General features: G+C 37.5%; 1 protein-coding gene across 1 annotated transcript in view; it reads right to left on the bottom strand.

Annotated features, from left to right (window-relative positions):
• The window catches only part of insc (spindle orientation adaptor protein inscuteable), a 232,913-nt gene that overhangs the window by 178,394 nt on the left and 39,519 nt on the right, over positions 1–15,000 (bottom strand). The window contains exon 2 of the mRNA XM_076187846.1: positions 12,966–12,995. Within this exon, the coding sequence (XP_076043961.1) occupies positions 12,966–12,995 (30 nt within the window). The remainder of the gene's footprint in view (positions 1–12,965; positions 12,996–15,000) is intronic.

Genomic DNA, 15,000 nt, shown 5'->3' on the forward strand with positions numbered 1-15,000 from the left:
CGGTGATTTTCTGCACAGTCCCAGCTCTACCAATGGAGCTATTACGCCTCTTTACATACACTTGAACATTTGAATATGGACATATATCCATATTCATTTGTATATACACACACATATACATAATTATATAGATGTATATGTATCAGATGATTTTTATGACCGTCGCGCAGAGGATTCGAACCTGCTGCTTTGAAGCCAAGAGACTTCATCGCCATTTGCCTTCAAAGCAGCAGGGTCGAATCCTCTTTGCGACTGTCATAAAAATTATCCAATTGATGTTGCTGTTCACTAACAAATTTCTCATATGTATGTATGTATGTATATATATATATATATATATATATATATATACATACATATATATATATATATAAATGCACACACACACGTGTATACACATACCAAAGGTAGACAAAGTAGCGCGCACGCACGTATAAGATATTCCTGTCATAATGTCAATTCTGAACCTTTTAACAGCATCCATTATTCATTTCTATAATCCTTAAATTATTCATCCTATGCATCTTACATTATTCATTCTTCTTCCCTCTACACGCCAAGTCCTATGGAGAGCTCTAGCTGAGGAGGTGGACGAAGAGGAGGAGGAGGAGGAGGAGGAGGAGGAGGAGGAGGAGAAGAAGGAGGAGGAGCAGGAGGAGGAGGAGCAAGAGGAGGAGGAGCAGGAGCAGGAGGAGGAACAGGAGGTGGAGGTGGAAGAGGAGAAAGAGGAGAAAGATGAGTAGGAGGAGGAGGATGAGTAGGAGGAGGAGGAGGAGTAGGAGGAGGGGCGAGGAAGGAGAGGAGGAGGAGGAGAAGGAGGGGAGAAGGAGGAGGAGAAGGAAGAGGAGTAGGAGGAGGAAGAGGAGAAGGAGGAGGAGGGTGAGGAGGAGAGTAGAGGTCATATGAGATATGAGCATTGAAAGAAATATATTTTGGACTATAGGTATACGCGATGATTGTGTGCATGCAAGATTATTTTCATGTAATCATAATAAAAGGCTCCATTAGTATAGAATCTGAACGTACAGAAAAAAGTTTATATTACTGTATATGGACAGTAAGTAACAGGGTGAGTGTGTAATTTAGGGTGTGGCTTTTAATTACAAGAGTAGAAATAATCTACTCGTTAAATGTAATTAGGTGTCTTCGTTTAATGAAATGGCCGTAAGTAAATAAGTAAGAAAGAAATATTAAGACTGTTACGTCTTTATCCATTCACTTACTTATCATTCATTTGTTCCTTTACTTATTTATTTCTGTTTATCTAATCATTTATACATTTATTTCTTAATCAATTTATTTCTTGTTGTTATAACAATATTTGTTCTTTCATATATTTGTCTATTAGTCTGTATATTTGTCGGTCTATTCATTATTATATTATTATTGTTATATTTTTTTTTACTTTGAATGTCAAACCTAGTCTCACAGAGAAGTAAATACCTCATCCAAGTGATTTGTCTAGTTCTTGAAATTTAGGCCTTTGCACGCACAGACACACACACACACACACACACACACACACACACACACACACACACACACACACACACACACACACACACACACACACACACACACACACACACACACACACTCACACACTCATATCCACACAGATTTTCTTGCAAATTCAATAACATATATAATAACTTAGATTTGTTATCATCTGTGGCTCCATGTAAAGAAATCTAATTATACACTTTGGAAGACAATATAATATTTGCATAATCAAATCAAGAAGGGGCAGGACAACATTTGTCTTTCTCTTTAAACATGAAACATTTGTTCTCTAACATGAATTCTTGTCATGATTGAGAGTTCCCGTATGTTTATGCTTACAAATACGACACCACAACTCCGTGTTTTCTTTATTCAAATTCACTCCCTCCCAACGATGTCAAGTGACGCTGCGTTATGCAAAAACATTCGGTCAAGAACAGGGAGTGTCGTATTACGTGAACGAAGAGTAGTGACACAAGAGACAGCACTTACCGCCGCTCATCTCTCTGTTTCTGTTCTCTTATGTATTCATATTTTTGCATCAAAAGTAGTCACTGGCATCACTTTATCACAAATGTTATCGATTTTCTTATATATCTTTTCTGCATGTCTACAATATTTTAGCATGCTTATAAATGCAAAGGATAAATTATCTTTGATTCATATACATGTATCTACTGTTTTCATGATCTTCTCATACAAATAACGAATTAAACATTCAATACACAAACTCTGTATACATCTACTATCTCTTTTGTTTGGCTACACAGACATTGACATATAAACATCTAAAATAATCAAATACATCCATTCTAACTGTATTTCATATTCTACATCTGTAAACAAAATTACATAACCATATGTAAATCCGTACCTACATATGTGCATTGTCTTATTCAACTATTCCAATATTTTATCATTATTATTACTATTATCTAATTCCATTGTCATTATTTATATACTCATTGACATATTTATTATCTACTTATTTGTTTATTTCTATACTTATATATTTACTTATCTATTAATTAATTTATTTATCTATTTATCTTATTCATTTACTTATTTACTCGTTAATTAGTGCATTTATTCATTTATTCATTTATCTATTCTCATTTACTTATTTATTTATTTATTCACTTATTTATTAATTTGTTCATTTATATATTTATTCATTTATTTGTTCATTTATCAATTTATCTATTCATTTATTTATTAAAAAAAAAATCTAGTGAAGACCATACTAGACTGAAGGAACACGATTAGTCTCAAATCCACCCTTCAGTTGAATAAAACTGTCGATAAATAATCAAAACGAAGACATATATAACAAGTCACGGTACCGTCGGCGTTCAAGCGCAAGAATCCCCTGCAATGGCGGATCCTGGTCAAGGAACTAGTGAAAGCTTGAGTCTGCGTGACTGAAATTTGCGTACCAGTCAGTACACGTCCTGTTCGGCATTACGAGCCGGCGCATATGAAGAAAAAGTGAGCTTTCATAACGCCTATATGTTTCTTTTAGACAAGGTTTATTGGGACCGATCAATCTAGTAACTGTGTGTGTGTTATTTGTGTGTATGTGTGTGTGTGTGTGTGTGTGTGTGTGTGTGTGTGTGTGTGTGTGTGTGTGTGTGTGTGTGTGTGTGTGTGTGTGTGTTCGTGTGTGTGTGTGTGTGTATATATATGTATGTATGTATATATATATATATATATGTGTGTGTATGCATATATATATATATATGTATATATATATGTATGCATATATATATGTATATATATACATGTATATATATATATGTATGCATATATATATGTATATATGTATGTATGTATGTATGTATGTATGTATGTATGTATGTATGTATGTATGTATGTATGTATGTATGTATGTATGTATGTATGTATGCATGTACAGCTACACAGAAAACTATCGTTAGTAGGGGTGTCGAAACATTCGCTAATGAACATAACCTTATGATACCGAAGGGTTGGTATTTCTGGGGTTCGAATTGTTCGAATTCCTTCTGAATGAATATGAATCGAATAATAGTTCCGGAGTTCATATGGATTCACTATGACATGATAATCTTATTTCCGATGGAGACTTCAACTTGTCTCAAATAGTTTCGTTGTTTTGTGTCAAAATGATTAGCGTGATTTACTAACGATAGTTTTCTGTGCAGCTGTACATACGACTTACCTACGAATAACAATACCTAAGCAGTTCCTACCTCGAAACATAGTATGATCTAAGTACGCATGTACTCAAATGTCAATTATTTTAATTATACCGTAATTTCAACTTGAATTCCTTCACTCTATGAAGAACGGAGAAGTGCTCAGGATTAAAAGAAAATGCTAAAGGCGTTTCCTTTGAAGTTAACCGCATATATACATGGCTTTGATCAGCCGTTCAACTTGTTCAGAGAAGTTAGTCTACGTGGTTCCAGTCTTGGGTTGCCAGATAGTAGGAACAGATAATGGCGGAAGTCGTCAGCTATTTTAGATTGATGACGATGGGTTTGGCTACGCAAATACCAGAAGTAGAAAGAGAAACCCGTACACGGCATTAGTTATTTTAGTGCAATGGTGGCTCCCACCCTATCAATTTTACTTTACTAATCTTCATTTTCTGTTTCATTACGATTATGAATAAGATTATAAATGTAAAATAAGATTATAAATGTAAAATAAGGTGCGTGACTCCGGCCTTTCTTTGAAATAAATCCTACATTTTCTGAGGAAGTTAGAAAATTAATTATATTTTTAGTGGTCTTGCTCACACAAAAAAAAATTAATCGGCTGACGTACGCCATACCATGATACGTTAAGCTACGGCCGTACACAAGGTAAGGTGAGGAATGTATATACGCCTGGAGGCGCTGAATAGCTGCGGCTAAAGCTGTCACCTTGGCCCCATACGCTTCTTGGACTGTTGGGGCAGGTAACAATCACTGCTGTGGTTCAGAGAGGAGTGCGGGATTCAAACCTACAACTAAGTGAATGCGAGCCCAGTACGCTTCAGATTCCACAGGGCACAGGGAAGAAGAAAACCACCAAAAAGTTAACAAAGTAGAAAATACTGACCCTAGACCAAAGAAAACATTGCGCAATTATGTCTTTCGTTATAATTGTTCAGTTTATGCAGATTTGTCTACATATAATCATTTTGACTATGTAAGAGTTAATATACAAAAATTATATATAATATATAAAAAGATTATTTGTGTATTTCCAGTATATAGTGGATAAAGTTCGGTGGTCCTAAATAGTCCAGCTAGTTTAATTCCTGGGTACTACAGTAACAACTCTTTTACGAAGCCTGAGTAAATATTTGTGTCATAAATTTACGATATAAATAAATGCACGAGGTCGTAAAAGAATATCATAGTAACTGTAGTACCTAGGAGTGGAGGCTGTTTACATTTCAAGCCATAGACTACGAAAGGTCTTAAAGAAACAATGATATTGACGTCTTAAGACAGAAGATATTCGATACACACGTAGAGCACGTTCAGATTCAGACACGTACTGTCTGCGGTTGATGTCTTTTTTCGTACACATATAAGAGTGAAAGTTTAAATTCATCTCACTTTCCACTGATAGAAAATATTGTTTATTGCCAGTGACAACACTACGTATTGATAAAGACTATAAGCAAAAAATAAATTAAATTTTCCTCTGGTCACTCATGTCAGCTTTTCCCATGAAATTCATGTGAATAAGTTGCAAATGTTTTGGCTCAAAATTGAATGAGAATCATGAATGGATTTTCTATATATTTAATCTCTAATTGGAGTTTCACTTAAACTGATTCTAAATTACGGATCATAGATAATTTCTAATTACTGATAATGATGTGCAGTTGTGTACTCTCATACGTCTGTGTGTGTACATGTGTATGTGTGTGTACATGTGTATGTGTTTGTGTGTACATGTGTGTGTGTGTGTGTGTGTGTGTGTGTGTGTGTGTGTGTGTGTGTGTGTGTGTGTGTGTGTGTGTGTGTGTGCGTATGCTATCAAATGTATGCTTGCGTGCGCATGTGTATACAGCATCTTGTGTAACACAGTCTTCCCATACCAAATACATGCAACCAACTTGCCAATCGCCATCCCATAGCAACTAACATTCCAAAGCAAAATTGAATAAATGAATAGATATATTCATATGTGCATGGATAAATAATTTCATAAATATATGGATACATATATAAATAAATGAATAAATAGATAGATAAATATGTGACTGAATAGATCAATAGATTCTGAAAATAAATCAAATGATATATGAATTAGCATGTAGATAGTGAGAGAGATAGTAAAGAAATAATATATATGAGGAAGAGGAACAAATTGATAATTGACAAACAAACAAGTAAACAAACAAACAAGTAAACAAACAAACGTATACGTAAGCAGATCAACAAACAGATGCATAAACAAACAAAATATTACCTTTACTGTCCGTGCAATCGGTTTGCATTCTTCAGGCACTCAAAAGACAAAAACAAGAACACTTAGAAAACCAAAGACACGCCCATCTTTCGAATCCCCAATTGCTTGCGTCGTCAGATCCCGAATTCAGTCAGCCTACCACTTGTATATTCTCCCAAAGACCGGACTCTTCGCCAGACAAGATCTTTGCAGAGGAGCCTCCATCCATCAAAAGCCAATTCGCTACGGATCATGAACCTCTGAAGTCAAGATCTTCTGGAGAGAACCTGTGGACCCGAGCGGCAGGTGGCGAGTTGATTTTCATACGAACAGTCCAAGTGGTTTGTTTTATTTTTCCATTTTCACCTCCCTGGCCACTACCACTCTTCCTCTTCCTCTTCCTCCTCCTCCTCCTCCTCTTCCTCTTCCTCTTCTTCTTCTTCTTCTTCTTCCTCTTCCTCTTCCTCTTCCTCTTCCTCTTCTTCTTCTTCTTCTTCTTCTTACTTCCTTCCTTCCTTCCTTCCTTCCTTCCTTCCTTCCTTCCTTCCTTCCTTCCTTCCTTCTTCTTCTTCTTCTTCTTCTTCTTCTTCTTCTTCTTCTTCTTCTTCTTCTTCTTCTTCTTCTTCTTCTTCTTCTTCTTCTTCTTCTTCTTCTTCTTCTTCCTCCTCCCCCTTCCTCCTTCATCCTTCCTCCTTCCTCCTTCCTTCCTCCTCCTCCTCCTCCCACCACTCCCTGTGATGGTCTTGCCACTCCACACCGGCAACAAACAGGGACGCCTGAAGAACCCAGGGAGTAACGAGGAAGGGGGAACTATGGCCGCGTCCTTGCCTTGTCAGTTTATCTGACGACGCGTGCCTGTAAACACACAAACACCTAAGAACAATGGTTGACACGCCCAACATCCTCTTCTTCTCTGAAGATAGTTGAAGTGTTACAGCCCCATCTCCACAATAGATTATATTCATTTCCCGGTGTTATCTTGGGTGGTTGATCATGTGGCCAATAAAAAGAATAATCTAATCCCAGAACATTTCAAGAATTCAAACAAGATTGCGATGTAAATTGAACTAACAAGAGCAAAGTATGAGATAGTAAGACTCTGTGACGCTCATCTGAATACTTACATGAAAACACACATTCGCACACGCAAACACTCACATACACACACACACACGCACGCACATATGCATACATACACTGAAACGGACACGAGTGAATGTATACGAACATATCTCAATGTCTACCTAGATCAATCCATCCACTACCAGCTTACGCATCAATTTACGCAATTTCATCCTTGGGCGTATATCGATCGTCTACCTAGACATTTTCATCATCAGCTGTCCACCTACCAGGACTTAATCCTTTTCTTATGACGACATACCTTCATATTCTTATTTCTTATAAGGAGATACAATTTCATTCAACTCAGGGTTGGATTAAAGAAAAAACAAGTCTATATCGATCCAGGCTTCATGTTTTTCGTAACCTATTTTTCAGCTGAATTGAATTGCATCGTGTTAGCATTAGTCGCGTTTGTTGTGTTGTGACTGTCGTTTGAGGATTTTTATTCAACCTAAAGAAACCTGCACATTTAAATGATCACCACTTCACTTAACTTACTGACCGCTTTGACTATTCTAAAGCCAAATTCAAACAAGTACTATGCGACTTTATCCAGAATAGTTTCCGCATAAAAGTCCAGATATCCCACAATGAGGATTGAAAGTTAAGCTCACTTTTTGTTTTAGAACAACCTGGAACAATATTATATAGATGAAGAGATTTCTTCGGGAGGTGGAGAACAACCTGGAACAATATTAGATGAAGAGAATTCTTCGGGAGGCGGAGAACAACCTGGAACAATATTAGATAGATGAAGAGAATTCTTTGGGAGGTGGAGAAGAACCTGGAACAATATTAGATAGATGATGAGAATTCTTCGGGAGGTGGAGAACAACCTGGAACAATATTAGATAGATGAAGAGAATTCTTCGGGAGGTGGAGAACAACCTGGAAAAATATTAGACAGATGAAGAGAATTCTTCGGGAGGTGGAAAAACAACAACCTGGAACAATATCTACACTAAGGTCATTGTCCCAGATCAACAGTATGTAATCGAGGTTGATCATAATCAAGCAAGCCCACAAAAGTCAAGGAAAATTATGGGATCTTGATAATCTTTGTTATTCTGTGGATATTCCCTACTGCTTAAGCAGAGTGATCAAATCGGTGGAAGTCTTCTTGGGTGTCTCAAACTGATGAGGCAACTCACCAGTTACCTCAAGGAAGAACCTCAAAGACAAGAACAAACTTTTGGGCGTCAGTACTGCCAAAGTCCTTTGACCAAAATGATACATGGACTCAGAAATTTTCCTTACGAAGAGAGGCTTAGGCACCTTAACTTACACTCTCTGGAAAGACGCAGAGTGCGGAGTGATCTAATAGAGGTGTTCAAGTTGATCAAAGGCTTTAACAAGGGTGATGCAAACAAGGTCATCATATTAAAACAACAGGGCAGGACTCGCAGCAATGGTTATAAACTGGACACATTTAGATTTAAAAAGGAAATAGAAAAGAATTGGTTCACTAATAGGGTGGTTGACGAATGGAATAAACTTAGTAACCATGTAGTAAGCGCTGAAATTATCACTTGTTTTAAGAAACAATTAGACAACTTTATGGATGGGGATGACAGGTGGTGATGGATACGGAGGTGCCTAGTGTAGGCCTTATGATCTCTTGCAGTCTCCTTCTTTCTTATGTTCTTATGTTGTTCTCGAACTTAAGATGTATGGGATGTGTCAGGTGTTATTTCTTGCATTCCGACTTGACTCCCTCCGCCCCTATCATATCAGCGGGACCCGCCCCATCCCTCACACACATCCAGACTCTACCTGCCTCACTACCCACCCCTCCAATTACCCGCTCCATATTGCTACGCGTTCCACCCTTACTTCGAAGCTATGGAATGAATTTAGTTCGAGTCTTACGATTTCATAGTCCCAGGTTTGACACAGGTGTTATTTCTATTAAAAAAGGTAAAATGATCATGCAAGAATGAATTGCGTCTTAATGTATCATTCCTCTTCCTTGTCCTCCTCTTCTTTTTCCTATTTTATTTCCATTCCCTCCTTCACTTCCTCCTAATCCTATTCCTCTTTCTCCTCCTTTTCCTTTCCATCAGAATTCTCTCCTCCTATTAATTTAGTTCTTCTAACTCCTCCTTCTCCTCCTTTTTAATTAATATTTTCTGTTCCTTCTCTTCCACAATCACCGTCTATTCCTCCTACCGTCTTTCTTCTCACTTCCCTGTACCCCGTATGACGTAGGTGCGCAACTTTGGTTCATATATCGCCCAAATTGCGCAGAGGATGAACTCATTCATAGCCTGAGGCAAGTTTATGTTAATGTAATCTCGCGTTTATTATCTTAATTTGAATCGCCAAAACTTATGGTTTACGGTAGTTATAGTGAGCTGTAAGTTCATTCTCACAAAATTATTGCAGAAGAGCAGGAGTTTTAATACAAATAAGCAAATATTAAGATGGTATCAAAGACGGGGTAATGGTATGACGTGAGTATGTATGTATATATATATATATATATATATATATATATATATATGTACATATATATTATATATATATATATATATATATATATATATATGTGTGTGTGTGTGTGTGTGTGTGTGTGTACGAAAAAAGATGGAGTCCGGGAACCATGATGGTGGAAACGTAGAAACAGAAAAGACCAGAGTTCGGCGGTGTACAACCATACTGAACAGCATCAACATGAGTTCGACTGCCAAGGTGCAAAGGTACTCTACAATAACAAAAGGAAAGGAGGCAGACTGTTCTTGGAGGCGTGGGCCACTAACTGAGATAGTATAAATAGGTCTACCACACTCAATCCCATCTATGCCGGTGCGAGGGAGTGGTGGAAGAAAAATCTCACGAACAGCGGCGGGGTGTAAGTGTTCTCCCTAAGAACCACTTCAAAGACACATCATCTTACGAAGGAAAACCCTGGTCAACAGCACGGAAATTTTAGCCACACACCAATACCCGAGAAGATTACTTATCCTGGAGGCTCTTTCCATAAAAGATCTTTCCCCGAATCTCAATATACAAGCCCATAACCTGCAAGCTTTACCCAGCGTTAAGAGGTCCGCCCACTAAGGTGCTGGGGCGCAAACTGATGACGTCACGCACCTCTCAGCCAATGAGAGAACAGACCGTACCTAACCCGCAGCAGCAATCCAGCCAATCACCATTCTCCTTCTTTTCATCTAACCCACATTAACGTGTATAAAAATTGCTGATCTTCACGGAATCTCCACTACTTCAATTGCCACTGAAGAAGCACCAGGTGTGAAAACGCGTTTTGGCTTTCGACTATGCCTATATTTCTATCTAATGGCATACAGCGAATTACTCAGACTCCTGCCTATGGAAGGGAAAGTTGCCTTACGAAAGAGGGAGAAGATTGACAAAAAGCTTTGTCACAACAAGCTTACCATTTCATTCAATGAAATACATATATACGTATACATAATCATATATATTCACACACATCTGTACATTAATGTATAGTTCTATATGGTAATACTTGTTCTGACTTTTCTTTACTACAACATCTATGGCTGATGTATTCACAGACAAATATTAGAAGAATGTCCTATACTGCAGAGTAGCTCTATTAGGGAAGATGTATACACGTAATGATAATATTATATATATATATATATATATATTATATATATATATATGTATATATATATATATATATATATATATGATGGTCACATTCTTCCCTCTTAGGAGTAGATTTGTTGTGGAATGCGTACCCGTAGAGAAGTAGGGTTGGGAAGACCATTATCCTCGCCACATCACTATTTCACAAGAATACCCAGTACGTGCCTAGGGCGGGCGGTGTCGTAAGTGGGCCCCGAACCGAATACCGACCATCATCAAGACTACTTAACAGGGGATGATTTATATTATCTATACATAAGCACGCGCACGCGCGCATACATACACACAAGCGTACACACACACACACACACACACACACACACACACACACACACACACACACACACACACACACACACACACACACACAGTAGTACAGCTCTTGGCTGCCCCTACGGCGGTCCGGGTTCGAATCCCACCCAGGGCTGAAATAATTTCAGTATCGCTGCGCTGCGAGTCGTTACTCCAACTCTCGTGGGTGGGAGATGGGTGTGTGTACGTGTAAGGTCACAGTTTTACCAGTAGATCGGTTATATATGAGCTCTGAGCTCTCTTACGGGAGGGAAATAGCTATCAATCACGAGTCCAACACGTGATCCAAGACCATGGGGGAGTTATACACACACACACACACACACACACACACACACACACACACACACACACACACACACACTTCTAGGCAAGGATATAGATTTATGTATACGTGTGTAGACAAACGCGTTTGCGTGCAAATGTGCGTCTACGTATATATGCATCTGTATGCAAGTTATTGAAAGAGTCACCTTCTATTTATCACCAAAGAAGAACCACAATCTATATCATACTTATATTCTAGTATCTACTACCTCAACCATCATCACAATCTTCATCTCTGCCACCGGTATCAAATGCGATCATCACCGTTATGACCATCATCATAACAATGAAAAAGATCTTAGTACCTTCCCTCCCGTCAGCATCACCCCAAAGGTGACTTAAGTCTTTTAGATAAGTACATAATTCAAGCAAATTTGTAAGTGACGGCGTGTGGCGTCAAGTGACAACTGAAATTCCCCTTTCCTGCCAATGATGACGCCAAATTTGCAACTACTATTAGTCAGTTTACTGTAATACCTACAATAGACAAGATCAATCACTCTCTGGACGATAAAGCGTCCAATGCACTGCAATGCAACGGATGGTAGTGAATACGACGTAGCAACTCGTAAGCAAGCCAACACAACACAACGTCCAATTAGATGAATTTAAACAAAAAGACACAAATAACATCGTCAGAAAAGTAAAGTTCAACATACAATACATGAGGTCCCCTGTCTCTTAAGTAAAAAGAAAAGAAAAAAGTAACGATAAAAATAAAAGAAAAATAATAATGATAACAATAATAATAATTATAATAACAGTAATAATAACAATGATAATAATAATAACAATAACAATAATAATAGCAATAATATTAACATTAATTTTGAAAATATTATAAAAATGCTACACGTGATCCTATAGTGAGGCTGTTAGACACTTATCTCCTAACAAGAAACGCACAAGTACCACAAGTAAGAGGTGTGCCCATACTAAAGATATATGAATACGCACACACATACACACACACACACACACACACACACACACACACACACACACACACACACACACACACACACACACGCACACATTGTCCTAAGGTATCAATGTCGACCCAAGTTCCTTTTTACTCCCGCCTACTCTTCTAAGAATGAACTCAGACTGAAGAGGAGGAACGATAGCAAAGCGACAGGAACGACATGACGTCATAGAGCTACTTTAACGCTTTCTGGTCGCGTCAAATGGGCCTCTTTTATGATGCTACCTCCTCGCCTGCCTCCCATCCAAATCATCCCTATTCCTCCTTCCATCCCATTATATTTTGTATATTACTTTGGGTTTTGATACTACTTTACTTGCGTACACGCTTCTTTGAAAATATGCTAAGAATAACAAGTTGAAGAAAGAGAGCAAGATATTTTATTTTTTCAAATATCTGTACAGCCTTCAACCGTTACCGAGGAGACGACATCGCTCAGTCTGTACCCAAAGTAGTTGGTTTAAACACGTCCAACCAATGGGAAAGCAGAACATGCTTTTGCACCAAATTATGTAACGTTTCTGAGCTTGGCGTCATCTGACAGTACGTGCGCCCCAACACACATATTGCACTATAGTACACATTTAACTTATTATGAAATACAATTTATGAAATACAAATTATCAACAATAAATTAACTTACAATCGTTTTCCTGGGTTCTTTCTGAGATATCTGAAAAAAAAGAAAAGAAAACTGGATTAGTATTTAATGTTGCATTGAAATCACAACCGACATGTTCACCTTTATCTTTTATCTCTCTCTCTCTCTCTCTCTCTCTCTCTCTCTCTCTCTCTTTCTGTGTGTGTGTGTGTGTGTGTGTGTGTGTGTGTGTGTGTGTGTGTGTGTGTGTGTGTGTGTGTGTGTGTGTGTGTGTGTGTGTGTGTGTGTGTGTGTGTGTGTGTGTGTGTCCGCGAGTCTGTACTTTTTACAAACTTCTATTACATGTACACATGTATGTGTGGATGATTGCAGATGCAAGTATACATTTCATAATGAAAGAAAAGTACCTTTATAGCTTTACCCCTTTCAGTCAGTTTGTCCACGCACCAAAACCGCCCACAAATTAACATGCAAACTGCCCCTTACCAAATTGAGCATGAAGCTCTTGCATGCTATAGAAAATTCAGTAACAAAAGGAACTCACAGACAACAGTGGCTCACGCACAGAAGTTGTCCTTACACACACAAACGCCGCCCACACATAAGAGAAGTTCTGCTGGCGTGTAGTAAGTACCCTCATAGATCGTATCACCAAGCCTCACCCCTTAAGTATTATGAATTACAGTCACTTCCGCGTAGTCCTTCTCCAGAACATGTTATATGTTAAAGACATACCCACGCGTACTACGCCAACCACGCTATAGGTCAAAGGTATGCCGATAACTCTTTTGAGCAACTCATTATAAGTTATATACGAGATCTCGCATTACATATTACATCCAGAAACACCCCCATGCCTTTTCACCCCCTATAATCCAATAAATATGTTTGGTCATAATGTAAGTAATTACTTTAAACATAAAATGTGCAACGTACGAATTAATTATTTCACTACTTCGGATTTTTTATTAGGTGAAATAAATCATCTGACGGCAGGGTTTAAGTACTGTGAAGGTTAACAGAGGTAGTCTTTAGACATTATTTTTATGGTTTTTACTCAGGTGAATAAAATCGCTTGGCGGCAGACATGAAAAACATACAAATCGATCTTGGCATTGATAAAATAAAGAATTCTCTCATCCTGGGACTTAACAAGCACATTGACATCTATCCACATACCAAATATCAAATATTTATCTAGACATTATGTTACATTTTTCTTAGAGTGCTAGACTTAAATCATATGTTAACTAATGATGTAACAAAGTATCATGTACATAGCTTACTGTTCTAGTATTACAACTATGTGCACAAAAAGTACCACTGGCATAAAAGTAGACCTAGAGCATTCATTAAAAATTTTACAATAGAATGAATTGATCTGAGCTGAATACTTTTCGTCGTAAAAACAAACGTTAAATATTTTTACTGAATAGCTCTTCACCTCAACAATTTTTTTTTTCAGAATTCTTACGGGTCAATATATATACAAACAAATCAACTCAAACAAAGAAAGCATAGGTAAAACATCCAATAAACGTCTTGTGCAACAATAATCACAAAAAAAGAACTGACAGTTACCGCACTCGCAACATGACAGTGAACTACTTTGCGAATCAAACTTAACTTTAAACAAAAATGTAAACATTAAAGCATTATCGTCACTGTATGTCATCTCTCAAAAGCTACATTCCTTATACAGCTATAAACTAATCGTTCCAATGGAATTGAAAATAATACCTACACAGCTACAGTATTGACTCGTTGAATAGTATTCACTTATGTTTTCAACATAGTATGCGATGTTTCGTAACTAAAACATAGTTCAATAACAGCTACAGTGCTCAGAGAATGATGTGTACCGAATACACATTCCACTGAAGATACTCAAATCTGACTCAGATACATCTGTATGCAAATACATATTTTCCATATTACATAAACACTCCAATTGCCAAAATATTGTTTTCACTATAAACAAACTTCTGTATATAGAAATATATCAAATTCTAAACAAAGAAAGACCCGTTTGTATTGTTCCCATATATCATGAAACGGGCTTGAGTGTCTGTACTTC

Source organism: Oratosquilla oratoria, chromosome 7 (assembly GCF_046742065.1).
Source record: "Oratosquilla oratoria isolate Oo_2021 chromosome 7, ASM4674206v1, whole genome shotgun sequence".
Classification (NCBI taxonomy): Eukaryota; Metazoa; Arthropoda; class Malacostraca; order Stomatopoda; family Squillidae; genus Oratosquilla; species Oratosquilla oratoria.